The 12,373-nt window shown below is 42.5% G+C and overlaps 1 protein-coding gene across 3 annotated transcripts; it reads right to left on the minus strand.

Annotated features, from left to right (window-relative positions):
* Positions 1–580: 580 nt before the first annotated feature.
* BKGD (beta-keto-L-gulonate decarboxylase) lies at positions 581–12,198 on the minus strand. Of its 3 annotated transcripts, none has more exons than XM_086739639.1 (9): positions 12,145–12,198; positions 9,335–9,458; positions 7,554–7,652; positions 6,561–6,634; positions 5,667–5,768; positions 4,539–4,715; positions 3,671–3,820; positions 2,967–3,083; positions 581–879 (listed from the first exon to the last, which is right to left on the minus strand). In XM_086739639.1, the coding sequence occupies exons 2-9, from the start codon at positions 9,390–9,392 to the stop codon at positions 706–708; spliced, it is 951 nt and encodes a 316-aa protein (XP_086595765.1). In that variant the 5' UTR covers positions 9,393–9,458; positions 12,145–12,198; the 3' UTR covers positions 581–705. The 3 variants fall into 3 exon arrangements, with proteins under 3 accessions (XP_086595765.1, XP_086595764.1, XP_086595766.1); XM_086739638.1 differs by lacking the exon at positions 12,145–12,198 and adding an exon at positions 11,014–11,142; XM_086739640.1 differs by lacking the exons at positions 7,554–7,652; positions 12,145–12,198 and adding an exon at positions 11,014–11,142.
* Positions 12,199–12,373: the final 175 nt, after the last annotated feature.

The following is a 12,373-nucleotide window of genomic DNA, read 5'->3' on the forward strand; positions in this document are numbered from 1 at the left end:
CTTCTGGTTCCCCATCATCAGCTACGACCACACAGGAAGCCCAACCAAGAGCAAAAAACCACACCATTAATGATATGACAATGGAATTACTGTTTGAATTCAGTCAGAACAATTTCAATTCCACGTACGCTCTGGAATTTCTCGCTCTAACAACATAGAATCACAGAATGGTTTGGGTTGGAAGGGACTTTCAAAGGCCATCCAGTGCAACCCCCCTGCAAGGAGCAGGGACATCTCCAACCAGATCAGGTTGCTCTGAGCCCCATCCAGCCTGGCCTTGAATGTTTCCAGGGGTGGGGCATCCACCACCTCTCTGGGCAACCTGTGCCAGTGTCCCACCACCCTCACTGAAAAAAAAATTTTTCCTAATAGCTAATCTGAATCTACCTCCCTCTATTTTAAAACCATTACCCCTGGTTTTATTACAACAGGCTCTGCTGAAGAGTTTTTCCCCATCTTTCCTGTAGGCCCCCTTGAGGTACTGGAAGGCCACTATAAGGTCTCCCTGGAGCCTCCTCTTCTTCAGGCTGAACAACCCCAACTCTCTCAGCCTGTCCTCATAGGAGACATGAAGAAGTCGTCAGTTTAGTGCTCTCATGTTTATTCTTGGCTTTGATAAGTGTGCATCATTAAAAGCATTAGAAAAATCAGCATGTGTATTTTAGAAAGATGAAAAGGCTACACCTTCCCCAGCGCCTTCCTGTCTCAGTCTCTCCCGATGAGGTGCGTCTCCCGGGGCCGGTCGATGCGGAAGAGCAGCTCAGCGGGCAGGAGGTACCCCAGGTACTGCACACTGTCTGGGCTGGTGTCCTGGTGGTAGTGCCCTCCTTCCCCGTGGTGGCTGAAGCAGTGGGTATGCTCCACACGCAGGTCAAAGCCCTGTCACCGGAGAAACGCCCGTGAACACGTGTTCATGTGAACAGTATTTGAAAGTCCTAGGATAGTCTCTCCTTTATACAGTGTATTCCCACACATCTCTCCAAACACTAAGCTGCAAAAACTTGTGCAGTTTTGCAATACTCTTGTGAAATTGATAAGACAAAAGAGGAGGAGCTGTACAACGCTTTACCATAGGACATTAGAGACAAAATAATTTAGAAACTCTGACAGACCCCAACTTTTGGTGTTAGTCTCCCAGATATTTCCTTTATTTCCCCTCTTTTTTTTCTGTTGGGATTAAATAAAGCAGTCACACCAAGGAACCTCTACTGGAAATCAGAACCCATTCGCACGGAATGCCACAGACCCATGTGATAAAGGGACAATCTCTATTCCAATTCTGAGCGCCAGCTTAGATCAAAATGGGAAGAATAGCGAATAAAATAACAAACTAGCATGCTAAACTGTGCAATCACCCCTACCAGTTTTATATGTCATAGAATCATGGAATGGTTTGAGTTGGAAGGGACCTTAAGACGACCTAGTCCAACTCCTCTGCCCTGGGCCGGGACACCTTCCACTGGACCAGGTTGCTCAAAGCCCCATCCAACCTGGCCTTGAACACTTCCAGGGATGGGGCATCCACAACTTCTCTGGGCAACCTGTGCGAGGGCCTCAGCACCCTCATAGTGAAGAATTTCTTCCTTATGTCCAGTCTAGATCTACCCTCTTTCAGTTTAAAACCATTGCTCTTGTCCTGTCACTACATGCCTCGGTGAAAAGTCTCTCTCCGTTTTTCTTGAAAGCCCCTTTATATATTGAAAGGCTACAATAAGGTCTCCTGGAGCCTTCTCTTCTCCAGGCTGAACAGCTCCATCTCTCTAAGACTTTCTTCATAGGAGAGGTGCTCCAGACCCTTAACCATTTTCATGGCCCCCTCTGGACTTGCTCCAACAGGTCCGTGTCTTTCTTGGGGCTCGAGAGCTGGATGCAGCACTCCGTGCGGGGTCTCATGAGCGGGAGAATCACTTCCCTTGACCTGCTTGCCATGCTTCTTTATATGCAGCCCAGGATACGATTGGTTTTCTGGGCTGCAAGAGGATACTGATGAGAAATGCTACGGCATCTGAATGCCAGCTTCTACTCCTGTCTCTGTACTGACACTCGAACATTTCCAAAGCCATAGGCTCAGCTGAGTGCTGCTGAGGTTGCAGTGGATACAGATGGGAATAACCCAGCTGCATCCACTACACAAGTTGCATTGGTTCTGAATGGAGCAGCTGTCGATGGCTGTTTTCCAAGTACTTCTGCTTTCCAAGCAGACTCTGGGAAGATGCAAACAATTTAGCTTTAGGTCAAAGGCTGAAACATAATGACACAATAGAGCTACATTCTGGAACACATTCAAGCCTACAGCATGACTCATTTAACTCTGGAAAAGTATTTTTGATATTACTTATGACTGCATTGTTATTTATAAAAATAGTAATTTTCAGCTATGGTTTTCTGGTTACTTTTAAATGAATAGTCTTCCTAATGATGAGCATCTTAATGGCTTTTGAAACCAGATTGTTTTTTTTTTTTTCCTGAATTATTTACTGTTGAATTTAGTGCTTGTGAAAGATGCTAGGTGACTTTATAGCATGAGGCTTTGCAGACTTCAATTTGCATCAGCAATTATGAGACACATGCTTCACGTATTTCGACAGCATTAGCAGAGACAGTTCTTATGAAAGTGAACTACACAAAAATATGGCTGAACAAGCTTCCATGCTTTTGACATTTCTCCTGCTGTGGCCAGCAGTGAATGCAAACGGTGCTGTTGGCTTTTGGACAAAAACACTTGCACACTTGCAATTGGAACTGAACCATTAAGTTCGCTATGAACAGCCACGAGGTTTCAGAACAGATTGACCTAGCCTCACTTCAAACCAGTGACAGAAATGAGAAGCTTCTACTTCATTATACCACCTCTGGAAGCACGTAACATAATATATACATACTCCTGTTCTTAAAATGAAAATCACATGCGAGACAAAATTCATTACAAGTCTCAGTTTACACTTAGATATCAGAAAGACACTCACTGGATCTCTGGAAACTAATACTGTCTGACAAATCAGTGGAGCCTTCATTTCAAAGAACTTCAGCCAGTTATTCACCTCCTCATCAGTGTTCAGAGGACAGGCAGAAAATTCTGGAGGCTACAGCAAAAGTAAAAGCTTTATAAGTGAAAGGAAGACACTTGTATCAAGACACGTGTTCTCTAGCAACTTTCCTTCACTTTTCCCCTCCCTACTAGTCTGTTCACATTCCTTCTTGCCCAAAAGAAGCCCACCAGTGCCCATTACTGCATTTCTGCCAGAAATAGAAGCAACCAGAATATTGCTTCTTTTATTGCACAGGTAGTGGGAGAACTACTGAAATGAGGATTTCTTCCTGGTATATTCTAGAAGCTCAGTTATTTTTTTAAAAGTCTATTGCTTCTTATAGTTATCATCTCAGTTCATGTATTTCATTTCAATTCATTTTACAATAGCTCTACAGTTCTTTAGCTGCCTGCATATTTCAAAAGAAAAGATGACAGTATTCAGGTCAAGTAATACAGCATCACTAGTTTTGTAACATCAGTTTTGTAATGTCAGCTCCTTACTTTAATACACTGCTTATCCTAACCGTCTAGGCATACATTTAAAAGTACAAAACAAAGTCAAGGCACTAAGATGTTACACCCTGATTTATACTTCTGTTTTCAGAAAGATGAAGAAAGTTAAATGAATTGAGAACTTACCATAATGTGAATCTTTGCTTTCCCCTTCTGAATGACAAACGTACCACCCATCCCAACTGGCTTTTCTCCATAGTGTTTCTCTAAAATTTGTCTCAGACAAGACACAAAGTTAAGTTCCCCAGTTCGTCCATTGGCTTTCACTTCAATGACCTGGAGAATAAAGTTAGTTTGTCACTGCTGTCTCCTGCTGTAACAGTCTGCAAAAGTCTGTGGAAGCTGCTCTGAAATTCTCCCAAGCTTATAACTCAAGATTACTTTTTGAAAATGTGAGCTTCCCTTGCATCCTTGCAACCTGACCAACACTCCTGACTTTCTGTTCAATGCTAGCTTTGCCTGAGAAGGGTGCTGGGCAGCAAGTCATTTACTCACACATGAGACAATGGTATAAGCAACCCCTTTCTGGGGTCCACTAGCTGGCTTCAACTCTGTTCTGAAGAAACTCCTGGAAGTAGAGAAGATTGCTCAGTTTCCATGCAGTAGTCAGATTTTTGACTGCTCTGCCAACACCTCTTTGCGCTGCCTGTGTTTGGGGAAGCACTTCTACAAATACTAGACAAGTGCCCAGGCCTGATTTACACAAGTACATTGTACAACCATTATCCTAAATCACTGCTAGTTTGGTCTGGATGATTTATAATGGAAAAGTTTTAGTAAACTAATACTTATCCCTCAAAAATTCAAATGCCTCTCCGTTTCCACCAATTCTTCCCCTCGTAAACAAGCATCAGGTCCTTATGTTTGGATATTTCTTTAATGGAATCACTACTTTACTATTACCACAGAAAACTGACAGGAGAACACTGAAACATGGGTTTCCCTTCAGCCACAAAGCTCTGCAAGCAAAGTCACCTTTGATCCAAGTACGTACCTTACCAGGTTGGCCCTCACTGGCATAAAGGTTGGCCAACAGCCCAAACTCACAGTCAGTATATTTACTGCTGTACTTCTCTAGAAGGCACCCTTTATCTGCAGGATTTATCTGAGCAATGTAGCTCCCATTGACAGCAGGCTTTTTTTCACTCTTAGTTTGAACAATAGGGATAAGCTGAGAAAAAGAACATGTAAGAATAAGTCAAGTAAGTAATTAAGAACATCTCAGAGTCAGTCAAATGAATAGAACTCACATAAATGCAAATTAAGCTTTGGACCATGATGCCAATAAATAATTCCCTTTGTTACACAGCTCTATCTCTCAGGACGAGGTCTGTACTGGTAAGAAAAATGTACTAATATTGTAATGTAATTGAAAACTCCAGAAAACAGTTTTACGTTTTCCAGAGGGTTAAATTTAATGTTCTGTGAAGATGAATGCTAGTTTTTTTCTTTTTTAAAAGTCTAACCATTGAGATCTGAGGCCTGCATGCAAGTATTGGAATTCTGTGTAATCCTTTCTCAGTCTACCGTAACAACCACTATGGTAGTAGTCCAAATGTAATGCCGAGATGGACTATCTCATCTGCCAATAAATATATCAAAAGGAGATGGCAAGACCAGGGATTTATGCTTGAAAAGACTCTCACCAACCAAAGCCTCCATAGGCAGTAGTTGTCATCTTCTGCCTCTCCTGCAGCTGATCATTTTGTATGTGGCATCTTTAAAAGTCAGGTAAGGACTAAAGGTAAAGAAGGCAAAAGGCAGGGAGCATTTCAAAGGCATGTACCAGTAACTTTGACAGACATTTCTTAATCTAGTCATTAAAACCTCTGGTCAGGTCTTTGGCAATCAGTTTGAAAAAATCATGTTTCTTGCAGGCTTCAAAGCAATCGCATGCTTCCTGCAGAATTACATGTTAAAAATTAATCTCTATTATCTCAGCAGTACGCACCTCATTGGATGAACCCTCATCTGAATTCCTTCTAATGTATTTTATGTGCTTTTGGCATGAAAGGTGTTTATTAAATGTATTGTTTTAAATGGGAAATACCCAGCATGACATTGCTCTACTATTATGATACTTCCATGAACTCATTGAGAAACATCACACTTATTTACTGACCTCAGCATTTACTCCAACAACCTTAGATGAGGCAGCTCCAGCTCCAAGAATGAAAGCTCCAGGCAGCTCTATGTCTTTTGCAACTGTATTTAGATCATAAACCTGCAAAAGATAAATAATCCTTTGGTTTTGGTGTGGTGCTCTGATTTGGAATTGTCATTCTGTTCACTGTAACCTCTGGATGAATTTAATTCCCAACACCCTCATTACTATTTCAGATAATTAGGTTGAACATAGTTTCTGAACTACAATATTTGGTAGTAACAAATTGGGTACATGTCCATCTTTCTTCTGAAAGGCAGAGTCTGCCTTTATGTTCCCCTGTCATTTTACCCCCAAAACTGAATTATTGTTCTTATTGAAAATTATATGTGTAAAATAAAAAATGGAAGGGAATATCATATAGAGGCAGATGGGGTGAGATGTCAGAAAGGAGGCATGATGTTCCTGGAAAAGAACAGTAATGTGAATCCAGTGTTGGCCTGAAAATGCAAATACTGCTAGTTTTTAGAGAGAGGCATGGCTGTGACTTGAAATCACAGACATGCAGCAAGCCATATATAAACATGCAGACAAGTCCCTTGTTTAGTAGTTCCTTCCATGGCTCCTGTCACAGATGGCACGTTTCCAAAACTATCTTGTATTAGAGGGCAGGAGAAGATGAACCATCAACCATTATATGCTATTTTTGCTATGATGTGTAAGATTTCCTGACAGAGTCTGTGTTTAACGCATATCAGAATCGATCTCATAAAACACTGAAAAGTCAGTCTCTTTCACAAGTGGAATCTTATAGTATCTGTTAGTCCTTAGTTTTTTTCATATTTCAACAATATATTGCTTTTCTTTTAACAAACATATTCAATCCCACAGTTACAGAAAAAAAAAACTCACTTTTTCTTTCTGTACAACAGGTATGAGGTAGGGAACACCTCCCACATCTGCTATTCTAGGCTTTCCGCAGATTCCTGGAACAATACAGCCAGTTAGCTTGGCAAAATATTTTTTCCTAATAATCTTAAATGAGCATGTCATCTAACCCACTGAAGAACTGGTTCCTCAAACTTCTAAAACACTTTGAGAACACTATTTGCCTAGCATGCTTAGATAAAGTGTAGCACTATTAAGAAGTCCAAGGAGAGTGGATTCCCAGTAGGATTCACAGTAGGATTTAATGCTAGGCAACCTGCTGTAAAATTAACATTCTCTAGGCACAAAAAAATATTACCGTGAGCAACAGCTGCCATTTGCCAGTTGTCCAGTAAGATGCTCTCACCACACAGTGGATACACCCACTGGGATTCCACTTGCAAAATTTCAGCAAAGCTGGATGCCCAAGTCTCAGGACAATTCATCACACTTATTTGGACATGTATTTTAAGAAAGGATGAATCACCTTCTGGAGGTGAGTAGCACAGGGGAGTAGCACAGATGATACGTCTGTCTTCCAGACAGCTAATGTCAAAGAACATGAATCGCACTCAGAATAAGACAGTTTCACTTCGCCAACATACACAAATGGCAGGAATTTAAAAAGAAGCACAGCTCCTTAGGTTCAGACAGTGATTGGCATGGATCTAAAAAATTTCTCTATCTAGAAGATAACTTATTTTCAAAACCTTTTCAGTACACTAAATAAAGCTTATGAAATAAGTATTGCAATCATAGGTTAAGAAAAAGAATACAAGTACTTGGTAATGACTTGTCCTTGTTCATACATCAACTAGGAAGCAAATCCAGGATTAAAAATGAAGGTTTCCTCTCATGCATATTCTCTACCTGAAAAAACAATTTAAGCTCTCCCAACATCTTTAGAAGATCAAAGCCAGTAGGATCAGGTAGAAAGAACTGGAGAAGTCTTAGTGGAAGACGGGAATGCTAGGTTACCTTTAGCAGGAAAGTTGAAGGGTTCCTGAGTCAGATCAGGACAGTCTACAACAGACACTTGAGCATCAGCAAAGTTTTCTTTAAGCCCTTTCTGCAAAACTATGATAAAAAATAACAGCAAAGTTATTTGCAATGAAAAATTACCAAGAGTTTGACAAGTTACTAACAACAATAAATATATTTGCTTAGGCTTTATTTCAGCAAGATACATTAAAGGATTTATGCTTACTCTAAGTAACTCCGTTGATTTTAATGTTACTGTCTGTAAGCACTTGTTTACTGAGTCAGAGCTTCAGAGAAGAACAAAATCTTGTTCAGATAATTGTTAGCTATATTCATTCACTTTTAGAATTCTAAAAACTTTTTAATTGAAATACAATAACTGATTGTTCCTAGTAGCACTAGGAACGGCACAATGTGAAGTAACATGGGTAAACTTAAACCACATCCAGCAGTGGTTTTGCTTCACGAAAGCAGACAATTATGATCACGGTCAAACACCATGTGAGAGCAAAGGAAGAAGAAAGTTTTAGCTGAAGTGAGAATAATTTCTTTAAATATAACTAGACTGTTTGCAAGTGCTTAATTATAATCTCAAACTGTCTCTGCTGTCTGGAAACTTCTGCTGTCTCAGGATATCGCCTGTCACCTGGAGATTTTCCAGCAAGTGCCATGTCACTACAAGATAGATAATGAATGGTGCTGATAGTAATGAACAGCCCCAAATCTAAACTTTTGGTTTTGCTTCATATCCATGTTTTTAGGCTCAGAACCTGCAACGTCACTCAAATAACAAGAAGGATTCTGACTGAAACAAGTTCATTGTTCGGAAACAACTTGCAAACCTTAATTGAGGGCATGATTGCCTTCACATACACTGCTTCAAATACTGTGTTAAAAGGTCAAAGTTCTTTCATGCCCGGGGGTCTGGTTTGACAGATGTCTCAAACTAAAGAATAGAAAATCCAGTCTGTGATCTCAAATCAGGTAGTTCCTTATTTACTTTGAGGGTACTGCTGGGACCATACTTTCTTAAAGCATAGAAAAATCAAACTGACACAGATTTGGAAGACTGGCAGACTGAACTTGAGGACCACTCTGAAAGGGAAAAAAACCCACCCTTAATATATCTACTGCAGGAGACAGACTAGCAGAAGGAATAATGCCTTTCTACTAGGGCAAGGAAAGAAGCTCATGAGCAGATGGGTTGGACCAAATCACCTCCAGAGGTCTCTTCCAATCTCAACCTTTCTGTTATTCTGAGCACCTTTTGTGAAGGCTTTGGAAAGAAACAAACTAAATAAAATGTTTCCTGTAGCCTGGTTCGAAGGCAATCACCAAAAGAGGAGCCAACTAGGTTCAAGCAAGAGGACCTGCCATGCTATACTGCATCCTGTCAGCTGTGTTTTGAGTAGTCCTGAAAGAAAGAAATACTGGAGGGCAGAGGAGGACAGATGATCCCGTATGTGTAAGTAAGTTTGGCCTGTAGTTGTCAAACTTTCACAACCGTTGCACAAATCTGCAAATGCAGCAGACTGTTTTAAAGGGTTTGAGAGCCTGTTTATGTGCTTAAATATCACTTGGGGGTTGGGGGAGGAGTCATTGTTTGTTTTAAAGAAATAATAGCATATAGAAAAAGAGTGCTTTTCTTTACATCTCAGCATGCTAAGAGCAGGAACTTTATGTATGTATTACCTATACAAAGGTTTTGATAAGATCTTTAAGATAAGTTATAAGAGTACATTATAAGTATGTAAGAAGTTACACGCTGCATGACTTACCCCCAGCAAGCTCCTCCAGACTTGGAACGTGAAAAGCAAACCTTTCAACTTTGGCCATTTCCTAATTGGCGCTGGTTTCTTCAGGGAAGAAATTACAACGCACCACGCTGTAGGAGTGACTGATCTGTCAACAAGGATAATAGTTTAACGATTAAAAGAGGCTTTTAAAAATTTGTTACTTATTTTTCAATTTCACTCAAGAATACATAGACAACAATAGAATTGTAGTTCTACTGTCAAACAAAAGACTAACAGCTTCAATACTAATGTCAATTTTCTTACGTGCTTTGGAAGAAGATGTGTCTGTCAACTCTATAGCTGGCTCAGAGCATTACATATGCCAGTCCTCAAGTTTACAACTGGGTGTAGGCAAAACATATCCCACACTGTCCTTTGTAAGTCTGGAGTCATAATTTATTTTTGAAAGAAAGCTGGGCTTTTCTGAGCACATTAGCTGCCTCCTCAGGTCTTCTCTCCCTTAATGTTTACTATTCCAGCATTGGCTACGGTGGACTTTCAACCTCAGCTGTGACATGGTTTCCAATTGATTCTGGGCATGCATTTTCCATTCCAGGGGGGAACAAGCTAGCAGCAAAACAGAAAACAACAGCAGCAAGTTCTGCAGTATCAGGTTCTGTATGGGTACAGAGCCCGTAACAAAAAGTTTTGTTTGAATGTAAGTTTAAGAACACCTTTACAAATGAACTATATTTCAGTCAGCTTTGCAACAGTGAAGTCAACTACTAGGGTAAAGGACTAGCTCAGAGCAGAAAAAGCTGATTATGTGCTATCTCTAAATCAGCCACAGCAATCATTAACTCCTTAGACACATGACTGCTGCACACAGCAGAAAAATAAAATGGGTCCCACTCATCCAGATCTCAGGCCTCAGAGGAAAAAGCCAAAAACTTAATTACATTTCCAGACCTGACAGAGCTTTTGTTAGGAAGGACTATGATGTGAGCTAGTTGTTTATGTATACTCTTAGCTTCTATTTTTAAAATTTCCTAGCTTTTATGATTGTTGAAAATCCTAACTGTCCTTATACCATAGGCCTCTCGAGTCTGCATAAAGGAAAAAAAAACAGTGGAAAAAAGAAATAAAGAGTTGCGAGATCACAGCAGGCACCTTACTGAACTGTTAGAGCTCAAAGTGCTGTAGCAAGCAGTAGAGAAAGGGAAAAAGACAGCTACCTGTGTTTAGTAATTCTCAGTCTTATCCACCTCCACAAGTGACTCCCTCCCTCCTCTGGCCGTGGAGGAGAAAGTAACAGGCTGGGTTTGGTGTCTCTAATAGAAGCCTACTATCAGATGGAGTAGATCAGACTCCAAGACTGTAAGTGTGCACCAAACACTAAAAGCGAGTAATTCAGAGAAAGAACGTGGGAAGATGGCTTTGGCAGCATTGTTTTAGATCATCCTCATGCCCTCAAGAACCCTTTGCCATCTCCAGAAGAAGGCTGTGCCAGTACTCAAGACACCAGTTGAAGAAGTCCTGAGGCAGACTGAGAAGACAGGCTAGAACTGCTGTTGTGGAAAAGGCAGAGGCAAGACTTGGACACCGTTTAAATAAGTAGGCTCAGATATAACACCTAGACCATAATCTGCTGTTTAAAGTACACCAATCAGCTTCTCACAATCAAGAAAGGAGGGAAAGACAGTGGCAAAAGCCTGATGTACCATAATAGCCCTGCTCTGATTGCTAGGCAGTAGTCCTTAGCAGAAAGGAAGCAAAAGAGAAGTAGATCCCTGAGTTGCCACCAGACAGAAGAGTATTCACAGGGGAGTTTGTGTGGTGTGGGAGAGGGAAAACCTGAAAGGAGACAACAACAGACAATTAAGTTCCATCATGGAGGGGTGGAGTGACACGGAATGACTACAGAAGACTTTCAAAGAAAGAAAAAAAATGCCAAAGGGATAATAAGATTACTAGGAGGATATCTGGGATGGTGCAACAATAATGGAGAGAACAAGCATTTAAAAATACTTTAAAAGTCTATCTTTTCCAAACAGGGAGGAAATATCAGAGAGTGATTGAGGACCAGGAGAATGCAGATTAAATGGTAGCCCTTCTATTAATGGGGTAGGGATCTAGTATCAAAATCTGAATTAAAACTAGTTCGGATGACAGAAGCCAGAAAGGAAAGGTTACAGGTGGGCTAGATGGGTCAGGGTCGGGGGAAAGAAATATCAGGGAAAAATTGAAGATGGCAGTCAGTGAGAGAAGAGAAATTTAGCAATGGCACCAAGAAGAGCAAATCATCTACAGCTGTGTCCGCAGAGGTTGCATTGCTCAGCCGGGGCGATGCAAGGAGATCCCGTACCTGGCCGAGGAAGGCGGCAGGACAGCAGCGACACCTGCTCGAGCGGCGGGGATTTGGGGAGGGGTGGCTGATAGCAGGGCAAGAGCAAAGCGGGCCAGGCGGGACTGCCATCGCCAGGGGGAGCATCCAGGCAGTGAAAGGCAGCAGAGCGCCGGAGCGAAGAAATCTTAAAGCTGAGACCGGAGTCAGCATGGCTGCGAGAGGAAAGCGGGGATTTATCCAGGCTGGAGCCGCAGGCTCGGGGGAGGGCGGGCGGCAGAGAGAAGGAGGGGCAGGACAGCAGTAACGAGAGGCCGACCGGTGCAACGAGCAGCGCCTCGGAGCCTCACACCGGGCGGGAAGCGCTGGAGCTGCGCCCTGAAGGGAAGCCCGGACCCTCCGGGCGGGACGGGGAGCGGCCGAAGAGGAGAGACAGCCGGGAGCTGCCCTGCACTGCCAAAGCACCAGCGGACGATCCCCGGCCCCCTTAGCGCCCAGCTGCACGTACCTTCCCCGCCGCCCGGGCTGCACGACAACAGTGCCCGCCCCTACCGCGGGCCGGCCCCGGGGACCGCCCACCCCGCCACCACCAACATGGCGGCACGGCCTTTCCCCCTCCCCTCCCGTCAACCCGCGCGCCTCTCGCGAGCGCCCCCCCCCCCGGTGCTATTTAAACTCTCGGGCGGCCATTTTGTGTCCTTTGTAGCGGCAACGGGAGAGGCGGGAGGCAGGCGGTA

This window comes from Chlamydotis macqueenii, chromosome 1 (genome assembly GCF_036417535.1).
Source record: "Chlamydotis macqueenii isolate bChlMac1 chromosome 1, bChlMac1.mat, whole genome shotgun sequence".
Classification (NCBI taxonomy): Eukaryota; Metazoa; Chordata; class Aves; order Otidiformes; family Otididae; genus Chlamydotis; species Chlamydotis macqueenii.